This window comes from Anopheles arabiensis, chromosome 3 (assembly GCF_016920715.1).
Source record: "Anopheles arabiensis isolate DONGOLA chromosome 3, AaraD3, whole genome shotgun sequence".
In the NCBI taxonomy this organism is placed as follows: domain Eukaryota; kingdom Metazoa; phylum Arthropoda; class Insecta; order Diptera; family Culicidae; genus Anopheles; species Anopheles arabiensis.
This window is the reverse complement of record NC_053518.1, coordinates 84,224,820-84,245,156: the sequence shown is the minus strand read 5'-3', so window position 1 is coordinate 84,245,156 and position 20,337 is coordinate 84,224,820. Positions and strand designations below refer to the sequence as shown.

At 45.0% G+C, this 20,337-nt stretch overlaps 2 protein-coding genes across 5 annotated transcripts; both read left to right on the top strand.

Annotated features, from left to right (window-relative positions):
- Positions 1 to 19: 19 nt before the first annotated feature.
- Positions 20 to 4,403, top strand: LOC120904676 (dihydrolipoyl dehydrogenase, mitochondrial). Its single transcript, XM_040314874.1, has 4 exons — positions 20 to 289; positions 659 to 808; positions 2,343 to 3,515; positions 3,605 to 4,403. The coding sequence occupies exons 1-4, from the start codon at positions 248 to 250 to the stop codon at positions 3,758 to 3,760; spliced, it is 1,521 nt and encodes a 506-aa protein (XP_040170808.1). The 5' UTR covers positions 20 to 247; the 3' UTR covers positions 3,761 to 4,403.
- Positions 4,404 to 8,552: 4,149 nt separating this feature from the next.
- Positions 8,553 to 20,337, top strand: LOC120899732 (polyadenylate-binding protein-interacting protein 1-like). 4 transcript variants are annotated; one of them, XM_040305894.1, is made up of 8 exons: positions 8,553 to 8,746; positions 9,239 to 9,715; positions 14,119 to 14,504; positions 18,287 to 18,457; positions 18,551 to 18,769; positions 18,843 to 18,947; positions 19,038 to 19,399; positions 19,488 to 20,337. In XM_040305894.1, the coding sequence occupies exons 2-8, from the start codon at positions 9,673 to 9,675 to the stop codon at positions 19,612 to 19,614; spliced, it is 1,413 nt and encodes a 470-aa protein (XP_040161828.1). In that variant the 5' UTR covers positions 8,553 to 8,746; positions 9,239 to 9,672; the 3' UTR covers positions 19,615 to 20,337. The 4 variants fall into 4 exon arrangements, with proteins under 4 accessions (XP_040161828.1, XP_040161827.1, XP_040161829.1 ...); XM_040305893.1 differs by having other exon boundaries at positions 8,553 to 8,779; XM_040305895.1 differs by lacking the exon at positions 8,553 to 8,746 and adding an exon at positions 8,903 to 8,921.

Here is a 20,337-nt window from a genome sequence, read left to right as displayed (position 1 = left end):
AGCAGGTTCGCGAAATAGGAAGAGAATAAAAGAAAAAAAGTTGCCGTTTGCCTATTTGCGCGAGTGAAGTGGACCTTTTTGCGGCACACGAAACCTCCCGAAAGAGGAACCGGACCAGACCACCACCACCCACACCACTCCCCTCATCCGAAAGCAAACGCATTCCGCCTGCCTGTGCGCCTGCCATAGTCGAGTGGGAAACGGAAGGATCTACCCGCCAGCTGCCCGTAATCAGCATTACACCATCATGCAGTGCAACATTCGATATTTGGTTAATGTTGCCGTCAAGGTAGGTGAAGGAAGCGGGTGGAGATAGACACCCCCCTCCCAACGTGTGGTGCGACGTGTGCGGACGGTGTTTTTTTTTTATTCGTACCAGCTCGCTAAATGGCAGAAGAAAAGGGATCGATTATGCAATCCCCGTCAATCATTCGAGCGATGGCATTATTGCCCGGACGCGACGCAAATGCCGACAAATGGTGAAACGGTGGCGGATTATGCTGGCAAAATGTGCGTGCGTGTGTGTGTGTTCGTACACAATGTTGCCAAAATCCCATACCTGCGCCGCCAGCACACCCGGAGCTGCTCTACGTCCGCCGGTTGTCATACGTCATTCCCGGTGCAATGATCCGATCCTTTCTCTTTTGTTTCGCCGTAGGGCAACGCAAGCCTTCGAAACCATGGCGCGGTGCTCGGTGCCCTGTACGGCCGGTACTACTCGACGACACACGATGCCGACCTGGTGGTCATCGGTTCCGGACCCGGTGGATACGTCGCCTCCATCAAAGCTGCCCAGCTCGGCATGAAGGTGAGTGCAGGAGGGGGACGTAAGCAAAGCGTGATGGCAATTTAGTTAGCAGAAGCAGAAGTCGCAGCGCTGATAAGCACACTGATACACGCACATTGTGATAAAGTGCTTGGAGGCATCATGACCTGTGGCTGCTATGTTTGGCGGATGACGATTGGACCGGACGGGCCCCAAGACGTCAGATGTGTTTATGACGCGCGCGCAACACTCAGCAGCATGCTCAAGGTCACGTACACGCACGGGGCACTGTGGACACGCTGAGTGAAAGTGTGGAGTGTGGCCACATGATGTGGAGAGGGGCCTTAATTATAAATAGCAGTTTGTTCCGTTATGGTCAAACAACATACTCGGTTCTCCTTACTTCTATAATGTTGTCTGGTTGTTTGGAGATTGAGGATTTTTAACACATGGTGTCAATTGAGCGACATTGTCCCATAGTGCGGCTATAATTAAACGACCGCAACATGACTCGGTCAGCTGTGTTTCCGAGCCGTTGCGTCGGTTTATGGAAATAATTCGCACGCGCTTCGCTGCCACCATGCTGCCGGCAGATTTACGTAATGTTAGAGTGTGATCGATGGTGCCTTAGGGATGTAGGCGAATCATTTCGCAGGTTCATAAGATGCTCGAGCTTTCATTTTGTTCGATAACTGAACACAAAAATAGTTAAAATGCCAAGTCTCGATCGTATTGAGAGAGGAACAATTTGTTCATTGTTTCAAAAATACTTTTAAGAAGCATATTTAGAACCATTTTTAAAAGCAACTGAACGCAGGGACACTTCCTATAATGACGTCTTACAATAAGAAATCGATCATAAGCAAACCCTGGACGGTGGCGCATTTCTTTGAATGCTTTTGTTTTAACTGTGGAGAGTTGTTAATAAATACTTAACCTTGTCAATGACAAGCAAAACGAGTAATATTACGATCAACTTCCCACAACTTACAACGCATTAAACATTTAAATCGTCTCAACAGGCTGAAATTTGCAATCGTTCGGTACATTCGTTTAATATAACGGATCTTACACTGCTTTCGGGACAGTTTCAACTGTAAACAGCATTATTCAACGCTCGCTACATGGTTTTCAACATCAATCATATATTGGTATTTATGTTGTGCCAAAGAAAAACATCACCAAAGGATTGAATAATGCTGCTTACATTGGAAATTGACCTAAAAATATATATGACTGTGAATGCCATATCAAAAATGGAACGCCAAACATTGCATTGATCGTGTTAATTCTTCGGCCTTAATCCCCAAAACTTCGTCTAACATAGTTTTAAACCATTTGAAATAATATTTTTCCATGTAAAATAGTGTTTTTTAGACACTTAACTCCAATTTTCATGTAAATCCGATGTTATTATCAAACCAAACGATCTAGAAGTAGATGAAGACTTCAAATGTTAAATGTTTCGCAACATATCCTAATGGTACTTTATCCCCAGCAGCATAATCTCAATAACTTTCTTCTAATACCCATGATTTTCTTTCTCTCTCTCTCTCCCTCAACCCTTACTCATCAGACCGTGTGCATTGAAAAGAACGACACGCTCGGCGGCACCTGCCTGAACGTGGGCTGCATCCCGTCGAAAGCGCTGCTGAACAACTCGCACTACTACCATATGGCCCACTCGGGCGACCTGGCGGCCCGCGGCATCCACGTGGAGAACGTGCGGCTCGACCTGGACGTGCTGATGGGCCAGAAGACGAAGGCGGTCAAATCGCTGACCGGCGGTATCGCGCAGCTGTTCAAAAAGAACAAGATCACGCACATCAACGGCTTCGGCACGATCACCGGCCCGAACACGGTCGTCGCCAAGAAGGCGGACGGTAGCGAGGAGACGGTCAACACGAAGAACATCCTGATCGCGACCGGCTCGGAGGTGACGCCCTTCCCGGGCATCGAGGTGGACGAGGAGACGATCGTTTCGTCGACCGGCGCCCTGAAGCTGAAGGCAGTGCCGCGCCGGCTCGGTCTGATCGGTGCCGGCGTGATCGGGCTGGAGCTCGGCTCGGTGTGGGGCCGTCTCGGTGCGGATGTTACCGCGATCGAGTTCCTCAGCACGATCGGTGGCGTCGGCATCGATCAGGAGGTGTCGAAGAACTTCCAGAAGATTCTCACCAAGCAGGGCATGAAGTTTATGCTCGGCACGAAGGTGATGAGCGCGGCCAAGACCGGCAGCGGCGTGTCGGTGACGGTCGAGAGCGTGAAGGACGGCTCGCAGCAGAACCTGGAGTTTGACGTGCTGCTGGTTTGCGTTGGCCGCCGGCCGTACACCGAGGGCCTCGGGCTGGAGAACGTTGGCATCGTGAAGGACGACCGGGGCCGTGTGCCGGTGAACAGCCAGTTCCAGACGATCGTACCGAGCGTGTACGCGATCGGCGACTGCATCCACGGCCCGATGCTGGCGCACAAGGCCGAGGACGAGGGTATCGTGTGCGTGGAGGGCATGCTCGGTGGGCACGTGCACATCGACTACAACTGCGTGCCGAGCGTGGTGTACACCCACCCGGAGGTGGCCTGGGTCGGCAAGAACGAGGAGGAGCTGAAGGCGGAAGGTGTCGCGTACAACGTCGGCAAGTTCCCGTTCGCGGCCAACTCGCGTGCCAAGACGAACAACGACACGGACGGCTTCGTGAAGGTGCTGGCCGACAAGCAGACGGATCGCGTGCTTGGCGTGCATATCATTGGACCGGTAAGGGCTTTAGAATTTCAATTTTGGATAATTTAAAGGAAAAAAGAAACTCTCAATTAATTGTTCTTCTTTTTGTTTTCGAATTCCAGGCCGCTGGTGAGCTGATCAACGAGTCTGTCCTTGCCATGGAGTACGGTGCGTCCGCCGAGGACGTTGCCCGCGTCTGCCACGCTCACCCGACCTGCGCCGAAGCCCTGCGAGAGGCACACACAGCGGCCAGTTTCGGCAAGCCGATCAACTTCTAATTTGTAAAAAAAAGAAACCACACACCCGCAACACAACCCCACTACCAGTCCAGCACCACCAGCAACACATCCATTTTTATGGTGAAGTAAAGCGAGCAAATAAGTGTGCAAACCTTACAGACGAACCGCCTTTTCCCTATCCCTCCCTTATGCGGGATGTCTCCTGAAACAACTCCTCGCCTTTCATTTTTCGGCACACCATCATCATCCGGACGGGCGAGATAGGCGGAAGGGCCGTTTCTTGTGTTGTTTTTCTATAGCAGACGACCGACTTAAAGGCGGTGAAAAAAATAGGAAATTGGGGGAGGAAAAGGGAAACGATACGAAGCAATTTTTAAAAACAACCTCCGTTGGGAGGGAAGAATTCTTACAGTCAGTACCTTCCCTTGTAAGTGTAAAACGCGAAAGAGAGAAGAGTAAAACAACAAATGCTGCTCGTCTCTTCCTACGCTACGGGTGTTGGCATTATTCCTTTCCGGAAGTGCTAAGGACTCTTGCTAAGAGGAGCGATTGTCCGGCTTAGAACGTTTTTTTGAATCTGGAACCATTGAATTAGATTGTTCTTCTGTTGGAAACAGTGCAGTATATAAACAAAGGCGAATAAAATGAAACCTAAAAGCAAGATTATTTATTAGCTCATAAACTGGTCTCGTCTGCGCCGTTTAGTTGTTTTCTTTGCATTCGAAAGAGTTCAAGTGTGAATGATTTTAATTTCAAAAAAGGAAGCGCAATCAAGGCTCTACATTCATAAAAAAAACCTGTGTATTCGTTCAAATACTGTGGTTCAAATACTCTACTTACTAACATTAAGAAGTAATGATTGCGAAACACATTTGTACGGTATTGCAGGAAATTTTGAGACTTAAGCCTTACTTAAACGTTGTTTGCAGTTTCTCTAAGCTTATGTTTAGCTTTAAAAATGATGATTGAAATGATTTTAAAAATCCAACTGGAAAAAATACCTTAATACAGTGACTTGGAATGTGATTTTGTGTCCTTAAATCGATCAAATAGGTTTTGTTACATAAACCAACAATCGAATCGTTGGCTGGAATAAAGATTACAAATTTATCGCATTTTTTGTTAACCGTGTTTTATCACAATTTCAAATTACAAAGCAAAGATATACGTTTTTTTTTTTGTCAAGTTTTTAACCCGCCCTTCAAAACGCTTCGATTCGGTAAAACCCGGTTTTTGTGAGCTCGCCAACGCTCCAAATCGGTGCGATTTTTCTTCGCTGACGATGCTTTTTGTAAGTCGTTGTGAGGGTTTTTGACGTTTCGAATGAGAGTTTGTGGGGGTTCAAGATGGCCGCCAAAAAGCTCGCGCTGGTGTGCGATTGTTTTGGTGAAAATAATTAAATGGCCAAAAAATAAATATACTCCACCACTCCTTCACCTCCCCCTCATTGACCCAACGGGGCTCTACATTTCATGTGTGTGCCATATTTACATATTCGCTAATTTCTTGTACATGTTGCATCTTCCTAAAGGCCAGCAAGATAATCTATCTGGAACACATTAAACTGCGGCTGTGTGCCGCGCCAGGCAGGTGCTTGAGAGCAAATGAACTACTGTACCACCCCTACACGCAGGACCACTAATCGAGCGAGAGGGCTGAAGCAGGTGGAGCTGCACCTATCGGCGTAGATCAGCACAGATGATGATGAGGGAAGGCATGCCTGGGCTGAAGGATCTGGAGAATTGTTGGCATCCTGGCCGGGTCACCACGACGTATTTAACCGCGAGCAAAGCACCCTAATATAAGATGAGGCAAATATGGAAACAAACAAATGTAAACTTCTCTATGACACCTTACACCACAGTACTTGCAGAAGATATTAGCTATGGCTCTTAACTGATCGATAACAAGCTGCTTTCCCTTGCTGTGCATATCGGTGCATGAGGGCTTGGTGCTCTTACAGCACCGACAAACCGACGTGACACTGGCGTTACAAAAGTGTCCCACACGAAAGTACTGTCATTTACCAGTGAGGCGAACACTTCTGTCAAAGTAAGCTCTGTTCACTCCCAAATAGCCAGAATTGCTTAAGCAGCTCATTTTGGCACGCTAAAGATCGCTGCTCTAATTCGCCTTTTGCAGTAGATAAACAGCATCAAAGTTCTATGTGGGTCTTTCAAACAGCGCCTAAGCAGCTTCCTTATGCCACGATGCCAGGGATTATTTTTCTTTGTGTTTTATTTTCAAGCAAGCGTCATCGATGAAATAAACAACAAAATTTGTTTGGTTTAAACACATATGTATATTTTTAAATCTTTTGTATTGATAAATTACACAAATTTTTACACAATTTACTGATAATTCACAATCGCTTCACTCAATATTCATTCTTCAAGTAACGAATCTAACTTGTGCAGCAGCAATGAGATTATTGCCGGCGTCCGTCTTTGACACTTTGACAAGAGCCACCTTGAACCGATGTCATGCATTAAAAAGCTATAAAGTTCCACCAAGTTCAGTACCCTTTCTTAACAAGCCTTCAAGTTCCATCATGAACCCTACGCATAGTGCTAATCAGCCGCAAAGTTCCAAAGAGTACCATGTGCCTGTTAAAAAGCTCCATAGTTCCGCAAAGTACCGTCTATCTCTTAATCAGCCACAAAGTACGACATCGGAACGATTTTTCGTTAAACAGCCCTAAATCAGCTATAAAGTACGAGCTGGCTATTTGGGCTGCTGCTTCGATGCAAACAACTTTTCTAAATACAAATGGCGAAGGAAGTGTGAGGCAAGATTTTGTGAGAATAATTGGACAAAACACACAGGAAAATCATTTTATAAGTTTTCAAATCAATGCAAAAGATGTGAGAAGTACATAAAACAATACGCATTGGAATTTGCGAAGAAAAACAAAAAGGGGGTTTAGCAGTTTCTTCTCTGTGCCAGTGTAGTAAGCGAATCATTATAGAGATGGCGCTAGTGTTTAACGTATTTTCATTTGAAATAAGGAGACAACTTTTGAAGCTCATTTTGTTCGAAGTGTCACGTCGGTTTGTCGGTGCTTACAGGGTTTCACACTTTACCTCAAGACCGCGGGACCCCTTCCCGAATCTGTCTTAGCCAAAGCCAAGATTGCGGTATGATGCTTGAAATCGTTGATGATACCTGAAAACGTTGATGATACCTGAATTCATCAGATGCAATGCTGAATCTGCGGCACATTTCTCGAAACACACTGGACCGTGCCGAGGACATGCGGTCGAATATTTTTTTTACACGGATAACCTTTGTGTACATCAGTCTATTAGAAACACTCAATTACACTTTCCTTTTTTTTACCCAACAAAGATAATTTAATAAAATGAGTGAATGCATATTTGTTTAATTAAAATATTTACAAGTGTTAAGAAAGTAGTTTGAACTCTTTAAATAATCTTTTCTGGTAAAAACACGAAAAAATAATTCACTGTTTTCAGTACCCTGATGTACAACACATCTGCCACTTTGCATATCATCTCCTACCGCGCGGCTACATGAGGTGAAATATACAGCGAAATGAACTATTTGACAGGTGAAATATCTGACATATACAGCTAAAGGGTTGGGGGAGACACAACATCCGCTTTCAAAATTCTATTAAAAATAATATCTTCTTAAGCAGAACATTCCCTATTTGGAAGAATCTATGAACTGTTGACTAAAAATTGACGAAATACTCGATATTGAAGATATTTAATGGATTTAATTAAGATTTTGTGCACGTTATTTTTTACATTACACATCAGCTGGTTGCTGTGATGCTTTATCCGTCAGATATTTCGCCTGTCAAATAGTTCATTTCGCTGTATATTTCACCTCATGTAGCCGCGCGGCTACAGCAGCACAGCATCTCAATTCTGTTTGTCTGCAAGGTGAAGAAGAGCACACCTTGATGGTCTAATGCTTAAACACAAGGATAAAAACATAAAACTTACCCGTATGTTCTCATCACATTCTCGCGCTGCTGCGGTCGTACGGCCGCTTTGAACGACGATTCTATGCGTTGCACACCAAATCCTACGGCCCTTGCCGTATTAATTTTAATAACATTTGCACTAAACTGTAGTCGATTTCGATGCAAATTATCAACAAAAATTAGGAACCCCACATTTCATCAACCACCAAGTTTGTGTACATACCTCCACACGGCGCGAAAGAGATGGCATGGCACAACGAGCGTGAACTTACCGTATTAATACACGATGCGCAATCTCAGATTGCGCATATATTCGTTTTATCAAAACATAAGTCATTTCGCGTAGCCAACCCTGAGCTATAAACGTCATTTCCATACATTTTCAGATTGCGCCAAGATTGCGCACAAGGTGTATGGATATTAGGAGGTGAAGTGCTTCAGAGCAAATTGACATTTCACGACTTGACATAACAATACTGGAGGCTCCGGTATTAAAATCGGGGAGGGCTGGAGGGGGGTATAGAAAATTGTATGCGATTTGACATAACAATACTCAATGATGGCGCCCGGAAAACGCGCTAACAATTCACCTCCTTAATAAACACACCTTGATTGCGCATAAATTTTCAAGATTATATGTCCGAGATATATATATATTTTTTGACAGATAAATATATCAAACCGACCCGTTTGACAGATAGATATATGCGCAATCTGAGATTGCGCATCGTCTATTGCTACGGTTATTCTTCTTCTGCAGGCAAGAAAAGGCAGGGCAGAGAAAATGAGCGAGATGCAGCGATTTTCAACGTCAAAAACCCTCGCCATGTAGTACGGGTAGCTCACGCGCACGTCAAACTGTCAAGCCAGCACCTGCCGTGTGTGCGTGCATGTGGCCGTGTGCTGTGTGTGTATGTGCGCGTGTGAAGAAACAGTTCGATGAAAAATTGTCAAGAAGCGAGAGAGGAAAAAGAAAAGCTAATCACGCACGTCAGAGGCAGAGCAACCTCCGGGCAACGTACGAGAATTGTGCAATTTGGTGAAAGAAGAAACTGCAGTGCAGTGCAGAGGTACACCCAGCCATCCTGTCTACCCATAGAAAAGTTTGTCTCATTGTGAAAAACCAATTCCCCCTCGCAGGCGCCACGCACGAATTGGTGCTGGTGGGTAGTGTGTGTGTGTGTAAAGATTGTGCGACACGCGTTACTTCGCCACGCGGTAGACCGAGGCGTGAAAAGAGCTGTGGTACAGAGAGAAAAAAAAAACCCCGTCGGTGTTTGTTGATCGCAAAGGGAGGAGTGTAGTGTAGTGGTGCAGTGTGGCACAGCACGCGTACGGGAAGGCGGTCTTAGAGGCGGAAGTGAGAATCGCCCGAACCTCTATCGCGCTTGAATAAATAACACACTCCTTTGCCGTCACACAAACACGGGCACACGCACGCACGTACAACGCACGGTGCGCAATACGCAAATCGCGAAATACGCTCCCCAATCCCTTGAGGTTCGTCCTCGGGTGGCTCTTTTTTGGTTCCGTTTGTTGTTAATCCTATGGTTATTCTACAGGAAAAAGAAGTGTATAAAGTGAAAAGCTTTCAGTGGCATCAATTCCATTCTGTGCTGTGATAGGAAATAGTTCGTTGCGTGGAATCGTCTCAATCGTCCCCCATCGGTGACCCGTGAGAAACGACGTAAAAAGGCAGAAAATACATTGTGCATGCTATAGCAAACCTGTACGGGGGATACACCCATACAAAGCTACGCGCATACACAATCTAAGGTTAATCCTTGTGCATCTCAACGGGCGTTAGTTGAAGGGCGAGAAAAGAAGGCAGAAGTTCAACGAGTGTGGCCTAACAGAGCACACACACACATACTGCATACCTTGCGTTCCAATACACACCATACTCAAAAGCGAGCCAGCCGAAGTACAAAAAGGAATCCCAGAGGCCGATTTTCCAGACAGCAGTGTGCCCCTTCCGACGAAACCAGCGGGGACGATGGCGCAACAGAACAACTACCCTGCGATGCGTCTACCGAGAAGTGAGTAGTAGTAGGCTAATGCAACCTTAAAGTGTTATTTTCTTGCAGCTTTCCCCGTGCACAAGCACATCCAATCTGTGAAATAGAAAGAGTGTAATAGAGTAGCGGCGGCAGCAGACCCCAAAGAATTTGCCAGCGGGATGAGAATGATTTCGGAACAGGCAGAAAGAAAGATGGTCGCCATGAAGAAAAAAGAAAAATGGTTGGTTGCGCTGCATACGTGCACGCTGGTGTCTGGTGCTACTGACAATGATGATGATGATGATGGTGCGTGTGTGCTTGTATGCGTGCGCGCGCGTATGTGTGTGAGTGTGTGTTGGTAGATGTAGGAATTGGGGGGTCCATGTTGACAATTTTACCGGACCGGATGAGGAAGAGAAGCAAAGATGTGGGGGAACATGTGCATGCAACTTCCCCAAAAAGTAGGCTATGGTGCATTGATGGAAAAAACAATAGTCCTTTGGCCTACCGCCTGCTTCTCCTGTTGTCCTGGATTACGTTCGCTAAAACATTGCCTTAAATATAGACCCAATGATAGACACTGATTTGTGGTAAAAAACCAGTGCAACGACTCATTTCCCTGAAGAATCATCACATGAAACCATTAGAGAGAGAGAGAGAGCGAAAGCACCATGGTGGCGGAGCACGTAAAAACATTGTCACCTACTGAAACCAGGGCGCAAACCAAATATAGAGAAGCAGTCTGGCAATATAGAAACAGCTGATCGGGCTGAACAAATCGAAACAAACAATAGGAAGCGGTTAGAAAGCTAATAACTCGTGGTTACGAATGCCACTCTAGTCCTCTTCATGCAATCCGCGATAATAACGTCGGCGGTTAGGGAAGAAAGGAGATCTGCAAAAGAAACGCAATACAGGGTTTTCCAAGTCACTGTTGTAATGTGCACTTTCATTACTCGCCGGTTGCAAGATGTTTTTCAACAGCATCACAATTGGCTAATTGGCACAAAGTCTCTATGAAAATAAACAAACAAAAAATTCAATTCTTACACATGATTTTCAACACTCCACAAAGAATTGAAAAACTCAATCCAGCTTGTGACGTGTTGAAAATCATGTGAAATAAGTGTTTTTTTGTGTGATGCAAATATACAACATTTGGATGAGATAAGTCTGCGTTTTCCTAGAACCGTAGAAACGACGTTAAGCTTCGACGTGATTTTCCATCCAGCTTAACAGATAAGAAGAAGTAGATAAAATATGGAACACATCTTAAGTCTAAAATTCATGACTTGCAATCAATTTTCTTGAACTTTCGCAGTTTGTCTCACAACAATGTTTTTTCCCCAGAATTTTACTATTTTCTAATGTTATAGCAGTAGCTCCCAAAACAGTTTCCAATGTTAACAGGGTTTTCCAAACCATATTCGTATGTGCACCTAATCATTCGCCAACTATACGATGATTTTTAACAGCTGTCATACATTGTATTCCCATCACAATAAAGTTTCAATTCTTAGGCCGCTGCCAGACACACCAAAAAACCACCATAACGAAAAAAATTTACAGATGAAATCCTAACGAAATCACTGCTAGTATACTTCAGCAGTGCAAAACAGCAATTTAACACTAATAAAACATAAATATTCCTATTATTCTCATCAGAGTTGAGGAAAATAAAACTCACTTTTTGTGTGTTTACAATAACAAGCGTTGTTTGTGTCGGTTGTCAAACTTTTTCGTTACGGTGGTTTTCCGGTGTGTCGCGGGCAGCGGCCTTACACATGATTTTCAACACAACACATAAAACTGCGAAACTAAATCCAGCTTGAAACGTGCAGGATTGAGTTTTACAGTTCTTTGTGATGGGTTGAAAATCAGTGTGTAAAAACTGGAATTTTATTATGAAGCAAATACACCATTTGACAGCTGTTGAAAAACATCTTGGAGGTGGAGAATACAGGGCTTTTCAAGTCACTTTCGAATGTAAACATTGTTATCCAACGCGTGCAAAATGTTATTCCACATCGATTTGACATGTCATTTTCATCATACAGGGTTTTTCAAGTCACTTTCGAATTAGCACATAATTTGTTCACCTCATCGAAGATGTTTTTCAACACCTGTCTAATGGTTTATTGGTTTCAAAATTAAATTTCAGTTTCAACACACGATTTTCAACGCATCACAAAAAACTGTCGAACTTAATCCAGCATGAGTCGTGTTGAAAATCATGCTGAAGAATTTAACAAAATTGTGATGGAAATGAAATGTCAGATTGATGTGGATTAACATGTTGCACGCGGTGAATAACAACGCGTGCATTAAAAAATTGACTTGGAAAACCCTGTAATAATTTCTAATTTCTTCAGCATGATTTTCAATACTTCAGCGAGCTGCTGCCATCGCCATCGTTTATTTCACCGGAGGTTGAAACCGGATCGCATTACCGGTTGACAGTTGATGTGTTGAAAATCATGCTGAAAGAATTACAATGTATTATGATGGAATTGAACTATCAGTGTGAGGTGGAATAACATTTTGTACGCGGTGAATAACAATGTTTACATTCGAAAGCGATTTGGAAAACCCTGTAATGATGTGCACATTCGGGTTGGTAAACCCTGTATTGTGATGCAAATAAAACATTTTTGACAGCTGTTGACAAACATCTTGAAGGTGATCAAGGTGTATTTATTGAGGAGGTGAATTATTAGCGCGTTTGCCGGGCGCCATCATTGAGTATTGTTATGTCAAATCGCATACAATTTTCTATACCCCCCTCCAGCCCTTCCCGATTTTTATACCGGAGCCCCCAGTATTGTTATGTCAAGTCGTGAAATGTCAATTTGCTCTGAAGCACTTCACCTCCTAATATCCATACACCTTGGAAGGTGATGAGCAATGTGTTGCACATTCCAAAATGATTTGTGAAAGCTCTGTAATGATATTATCCATCGCAGAAAACAGTGCAATGGTTTTGTGGCTATATTATGAATTTGATTCAATATTGTATTTTTAGGTCCAAATTTATAAGAAACATAAATTTAAAAATTACCCTGTATTAATATATTTCCTCAAGACTTCAGTGCTCTAAAGATTTCGACGATTCTTGGGTTTTGGCCATTTTTGGTTGAAAGTTCGTTGTGTTACATGTGCCTAATGCAAGTTGCACTTGACCGTTACCACTATTTTACCAAAAATCAAACAGAAATCTTCTAAACACTACCTAGAAAAGTTAATAACCGGAAGATAACCCTTTCACTAATACAGTACACAGTGTAGTAAAAAATCAACTTCCTCCCGGGGTGTGTGTGTATGGGGTGCGTGCGTTCGTTCGTGTTCGGAATGCCGTCCATTAATTGCCTCGCCGCGTCCTGCTGTTTTTGTTTGGCTGTGTTTAGTTTTGGCGCTGCTCCTTACAATCTCTCTGCTTAATCGCGCTCACCTCACCACGTGAATCATCGTCCGTGAACGTAGCGCACTTCCTCGTTTGCTCGGCCTGACGGGCGGTGGTGTTGTTGTGTGCGATGCGCCCCATAAACAGCATTCTTATCCTCTTCCCTCTCTGTTTTCCTTATTGCACATTGTGCCAAAAAATTGGTGTCTTGAAATAGAAACCGCAGAGGAAGGGGGAAGGGGTCCGATATTGGCAGTGAAAAAAGACACACAAACGTTGGACATATCGTGAGAAAGCAGGAGGAGGAGGTGGTTCCCGAGGAGAAAGTCTCGAGCTGCTTCTTCACACTCTGGTCTGGATCTGGCGCTGTGTTTTGATCGAATTTCGCAAGCTCCCAAATCCTCAATGTTTTCCTTAATCCATTGCAGCAGTACACACATGGTCACCACACACCACATCGCAATCGTGAGAGGAAAATCGGGGCACGGGTGTGTGTGTGGGTGCAATGATGACGATGAAATTGCACTTTTCCCCCACAACGATTGGTGTATTGGGGCGGTCATTGGCATGATTGGTGCTGTCTCCGCTGTGGTTGCACTTTCGACAGCCGTTTTTCTTCTGCACACACACACACACCGGGAAAGGGGTAAAAGCGAACAAAACACCCATACAGACAGACACAGTAACAGGCACAGGCACAACAGGAAAGTGGGTTTGGGTTTCGCCGTTAGTTGTGTTTTGATTCCGGCTCGCGGTGGTACCGGATGTGTGACCTTTGATGCACCTTGAACAGTGAGCGTGTAAAGACAGCGTGTTTGTAAGTAAAGGAATGGTCGTGTTTATGCGACTAACGTTAATCAAATTCAAATCTACCGCCAAAAGGACATAAAGAAATGGATGATGCCCCACTGCAGGCAACAACCGACCGATCGTTTTTAACTATCTCTCACTCTCTACGTCTCCAAACTGTTAAACCATTAAACTGTCCCCAAACACAGAGATTAGTCGAATGTTAATGTTTTGTTATTATGTTTCGTTTTAGACGTCGTCCAGCTGTCGGTGGATGCGAAAGAGTTCGTACCGTTGATTAAGCAGCAGCCGCTACCGCAGCAACAACATCCTCCTTACCACCACCAGCACCAGGGCGGCGGCGGCGGAGGCGGTGGCTATCCCCAGCCGCAGATGGCGATGCATCAACCGTCCCAGGTGCACCAGCGGTTCGCGATGGCGCAGGGTGGCGTCGAACCGGGCGGTGGCGGTGACGGTGGCGGCGGCTACGACTACGGTGCGATGGCGCACCATCAGCAGCTGCCCGGCAACAGCAACGGCGGGGGCATGATGATGGCGAACGGGTCCGACGTGTCGGCCGTGCAGAACCGGTTAAGCAATATGCAGATCGTGGACGGTGGTGGTGATAATGGAAAGGAGGTGAGTTTCTTCAGGGTGGGGTGGGCGGGTACGACGGGTCCCGGGTGTGTGTGTGTGTGTAGGTGTGTGTTTGTGTCAGGGAGACGAGCGTTTCGAGTTTCTTCTCTTCCAATATTCGGGGGGTTTGGTTGTTGGGTTGAAGGGTGTATTGGTTCTTTCCGTTTTAGGGGACAAGGATGTGCTTTAATATCAGTTTTTCTTGTTGTTGGTTGCGATAGCTTTTGATAAGTAATGAAGCAACAATCGGGAAGGTGTAAAAATGTAACAGAAGAAGCTGTGAAGAGACTGTTTGGTTCGAATTTGGTTTTGGTTGGCTGCTTTTGGACTGAATTTGCGAGGCGCGATACTATACGCTGCTGTGAAATGCTTTTTGAGCTTCACTTGGATGCAGAATGCCTATTTATGTGCGGCACAGCGGTGGCTTATAGAAGCAGAATTTTTTCGATTCGATTTAGTTGCCCTGGGCCAGCTGACTACAATCTGAGTGACATGCTGTGTTCTAAAGCTTAGTTTGCATTCGACCCACAATCACTCCTTTCTCTCTTTCTCTTTGTTGTCGTGTTGGTTTTTTTGCTCTCCTTTCTGCTCTGTTAAGGCCGGGCTACATTGACCGTACTCTCTGGTGTAATTTTGATTTTCACTAGCGCATCTGGCGGCGGCTGACCGAAGCTTTTTTTAGTCGTCGAGGGAATGGTCGTGCCGGATCTCAAAATTAAGTAGTTTTTCCATCATTTTTTGCCATGAAAATGGATGGAATGCGTGCAAGACATGTGCATCTACCTTTTACAAAACTTTTCTCATCCAAATTAAGTAAAAAACATGGAAAAATTACATATTTTCTGAAGCGGCTTCAATTTGTTTACCAATTTGCTTCCGACAGCCGCCGCCAGATGCGCTAGTGTAAATCGAAATTACACTACGGAGTACGATCAATGTAGCCCGGCCTTTACGTTACTGTATCTCTTTATTTTACAGGGTTTTTACTTGAATTTGCAAATTTTAAATTTACGTGCAAGAGTATCTTTGAACTTTTCGCTAAAATCTCCTAATAACTTGGAACCAACGATGTGTTTCAATCCGAAGTCCCTATAGGATACAGGTCGATGTATGCCTAAGGGATTGACAAATGAAAGTAAGCAGAAGAAGTCTGTTTACATTTTGTTCGTTTGTTTACATTTTGTATTGGATGCTGACTTCGATTTAGGCATTTTTATCCTAAATTCTCTTTAAAACGATAGTTTTTGTTGATATTTCAAGTGCAATAGTTGTGAATAAATTGGCGCAACGAAAACAGTTAATTTTCAGTAAAACCCTTGTGCTTAGTGAGAATTTTTGATTTTTGGAGAACACATTTGAACATATTCTTAATGTAATTAAATTAAGAAAAATGAAGAAAAAGCATCGAAATAAGTAAAAAAAAAAAGTCACCAAATTTACACCCCGTTCACTTGGAGCGTGCGTGCAGAAATAAGCGAGGCAACTGTCAAATCCTAGTTCTTTGTATTTGCGCTAAAAAGAGCTATGCATCGACCTGTTTCCTGCATAAACTTTGGTTCAATCTGTCAATTGCCCTGACTCCATTTATATTGATCCGTAATTGGATCCTTCCTTGAATTGTGATAAAGTGTACCGCGCTTGCGATATCAAGTGAGAAGGTTGTTCTAAGCCTAGATGACGTTCCGAAAACAACTGATGCGCTTGTGCTTTCAAATGCTGCGGTTGCGTTTAACGGTGCTAAGCTTGCGAAATCAAGCAAAATGCCTTGTATAGCCTTTTGTACTCCCTCTTTCGTTTATTTCTATTTTTTAATGTACTTTCTTTCTTTTCTTTATCTTTTCTCTCTATCTCTATGCTCTATTTTTTCTTATATATTTTTTTAAAATTTGGTAATGTTTTGTTGTTCCTCACTTCCACTTCCATTTTGCCTAACAACTTAAATTCTTCAACTGGAAACATATTTTGTTTACTCTTTTCTCTCCGTCTCGTTCTCTTACGGAATGTAACGATAAATGTATTGCTACTACTACTATCACCCTTTGCACTCGTTGCATTCGTTGCATTTAAATATGCTGTATGTAAAAACAATATATATATATATACACTCTACTACACCATGTACTAATACGAATCTCTTCTCGATTTCGTCTTTGCAAAACAAAACAAAAAACAAAACTTTGCGCGATGCCGGTACTACACACCAACCCGCCTCATCCTCTACCTGTACGGCACCAACAACAACATGCACGCTCAACCTTTGTTCCCTTCCTACACACCTTCCAATCTGTGCACACGTGTAAATATGCACACACACAAACCTTTTGGCAACTCTATCCCCTAACCTGGAATGCGGCACTGACTCCTTCGACGCGCGCAGTTTAATCATCACCATCAGCACCACCATCACCAGCAGCAGCCGCACCATCAGCAGTCAATGCATCATCAGCAGCACCGTGGCCAGCAGCACCACGGGTACCATCATCATCAGCCGCACCATCAGCAGCAGCATCAGCAGTATCCGTACGGCGGCGGCGGCGGCGGCGGCTACTCCAACAACCATCCGATGGCGATGGGAGGTGGTGGTGATCACCGGAAGTACAACAATGGTGGTGGCCAGCAGCACCATCATCGCTCCCGCCAGCAGCAGCAACACCATCACCATCAGCAGCAGCACCATCATCAGCATCATCAGATGCACCAGCAGCAGCAGCAGCAGCAGTATGGTGGAAATCATCACCACCATCACGACTATATGGAGGGTGGCGGTGGTGGCCCGGCGGGTGGTTACAATGCCGGCATGGCGGCCAACTGGGATTCGAACTTGCAGGAAGATCTCGAACAGGTAGGGGCCGGATCTCGAACCACAACAACCACATCACCCACCCCAGAGCTAGGCGCGCGCGTTCGCACCATTTTCCCCAGAAACATTCCACAACACTTGGTTCGTGAATTGTGCCATCAGTAGAAGCGGAAACGCGTCCTTTCTCCGCTCGTGCAAATCATCTTAAAAGCGGCGTGGGGAAGCAGGGGAGAGCACGCAAGGAATGGCCCCGCTTCTGGGGACGTAGAATTTCCGATACTTCTATCAACTGCTTTTTCTCTCTCGCTCTCTCCCTCTCTTGCTTCTCGCAAACTGTTTTCGCTGCCATTGCTACATTTCATTTGCTTCTTCCATCGTACCATCATCAGTATTGCTAGATTAATATAGAGGCACCTTATACTAAACGACGCACTACAGTTATTGTTTGTGCAGACTTGCGTGTTTCACTGTATATTTGTACGTTTGTGATTGTTCGTTTGTTTCGTTGGTTTTGTGTGATGTTTTGTTTTTGTTCTGGGTTTCCCTTCTTTGCTTGCAACTGGGGTTTGTTTTTCCCTCTTCTCTTCGTATGTTTTGTGGTTTTGCAGTTTCGCTTTTTATCTTTATATCGTATTGTTTGCACTTATTTGTACTAATCTTTCCTTTTAACAGGTGTTTGTTTTGTGCTTTTATGTTTCAGTGTGTTTCTTGTAGTACTTTTCTCATTGTTCATGCTTGTTGTTGTATTGTACGGTTGTTTGTTATTTCTTTTACAACTTTTTAACCTTTTTTTGTTGCTTTTGTAACTTTCCAAGCTTTGGCTTCTCATTTTCACTTCCTTCATTACTTTCTCCCCGCGTGCGCGCTATCGTTCTTCATCAAAAGTTGGAACACCCTCACTCGCTGGTGTGAGATATCCCCGGCATCATCATCATCATCCTCCTCCTTCGGTGGTTTCACTCTTTGCATTTCATGTTGTTTGCAGATCTCGTACCGACAGACGGAAGCGCTGGACTATCTGACCGAGGTGATTGCCGAGCTGTTCGACAATCCGGGCATCTTCGACGAGGTGAAGAAGAAGCTGCCAAACAGGCTGGGCGATCTGTACCAGGATCATTACGTGCTGAGCACCACGATTGAGACGATCTTCGATCAGGTGAGAAGCAGTGTTTGCCCGCTGGCTGAATAGATGGATTTTACAATACCAATGTGTGTGTGTGTGTATTATCTTTCCACGCCTCCAAAACAGTCGATCCGGGAATCGAACTTCCGCTACATGGGTGCCCGCCTCTGTCAGCTGCTGGACAGCATCAACAAGGCGCCCAATCTGATGCTGCGCGAGCTGCTGCAGCTCAAGATGGACCACCAGAACAGCGAGCTGCCGGAGTTTATGAAGCAGGAGCAGGTGAAGGTGCGCGGCGCGACTCTCTTCCTAGCCGAGCTGTACATGCAGCTGAGACAGCCGGAGGTAAGCAGTGTGGGAAGTGTGCCACGCGCAAAGCAAAATATGCTCATCAATATCTCTTTTTTTTGCATGGCAGGAACCATTCGGCAAGACAATTTCGGAGTACATCGTGAGTGCGATCGAGATACTGGTGGCCAAGAAGGGTCCGGAAAATCTCAAATGTGTCTGCCAATGCTTAAAGGTAGGAGCGGGAGCTTTGCTGTCCCTTTTCATTTTATTTGATTGCTCATCCTCTTTTCTCTCTGTCTCTCTCTCTTTCGATCTCCATCAGCTGTGCGGTTTCGAGCTCGACCAAGACTGCCCGGACAAGGTGGACCAGATCATGAAGAATCTGGACCAGGCGCGCAGTTCCGTCCCGTCGGCGGCGGAGAAGATCATCGGCTCGGTGATCGAGCTGCGCAAGATTGCGTGGGGCCGCAGCGAGGAGATCTCGACGCCGTCGGCGGCCCTGCCCCCGATGCCGGTCAGTGTTGGCGCGATGGGGCCCGGCGGTCCGATCGGTGCCGGCGAGTACCAGAACAATCCCGTCTTTTACGGCCCGGACGGCCAGGTGCTGACCGAGGAGGAAAGCTCATTTCTCGAAACGAACGTCAAGAACAAGGCACAGGCGCAGCAAGCTTTCAGTGGCTACGAGTAAGTCGAACGTGCAGACCGTTACTAGTTGCTTTTTTCATTACTAACGATTGCATTTTTGCTTTTTTTCTCCTCTTCTTTGCTGCAGCGATGACGATGAGTACGGTCTGGTCGATCCGGATGACGATCCGGAGGTGCAGCAAGCCTTCGTGGAGTTCCTTCAGAGCAATCCTCAAAATCGGCAGCCGCAACACCCGTACCGGCCGGACGTATAAAAGATGATAGGTGGGAGAGTGTCGCAGTTGGAACGTTTCCTGTTTTTTCCTGCTTTTTTTTTAAACATAAAAGAAGCAGCAACAAGAAAATCGCTTTGAAGGAAGGAGTGGGCAGGAGGAGGAGAAGGAGGAAGTGCGTTAAGTCGGAAGTAAAGTTAAGAATACAAAAAAAGGCAAAAGCAGTCATAGAAAGAGAGTGTTAAACAATATCCAGCTACAGAGAAACACCTCTTGATGAAAAAAAAAACCAGACACACACTACTTATACATTCAAATTGTCGATAGAATAGAAAGAATAATTTCAAACAAACAAACAAAAAAAGAAGAATAGATACAACATTTAGTAACCGCGCACGAATCAGAACCGTGACGGGAAAGAAGTTAAGAAGAAAGAGTGAACAGCAACAACAAAAAACGCTCCAGAGGACATTAGCAATAGAGAAGAATCCCCGACAGACCCCCGCAGACAGACATATAGAGCGCATAATAACGCAAAAAAAGAAAAAAGGGAAGCCAACAAGAAAAGGAAGGATAATTAGTCATGAAACAATGGGGACAAGGCACAAAGGAGAGCGTGCGTGCGCAGCTTAGTAGCGCGCAGCCAAAGGAAAAGTCGCCAGGTGCATTTTAAACTGTTTTCCAAACCCCCCCTCTCTCCATGGTGGTATTTATAATGTTTTTTTCCGTGCCACGTTCGTTTCGCGCTCTTGCGTGTGTGCGTGT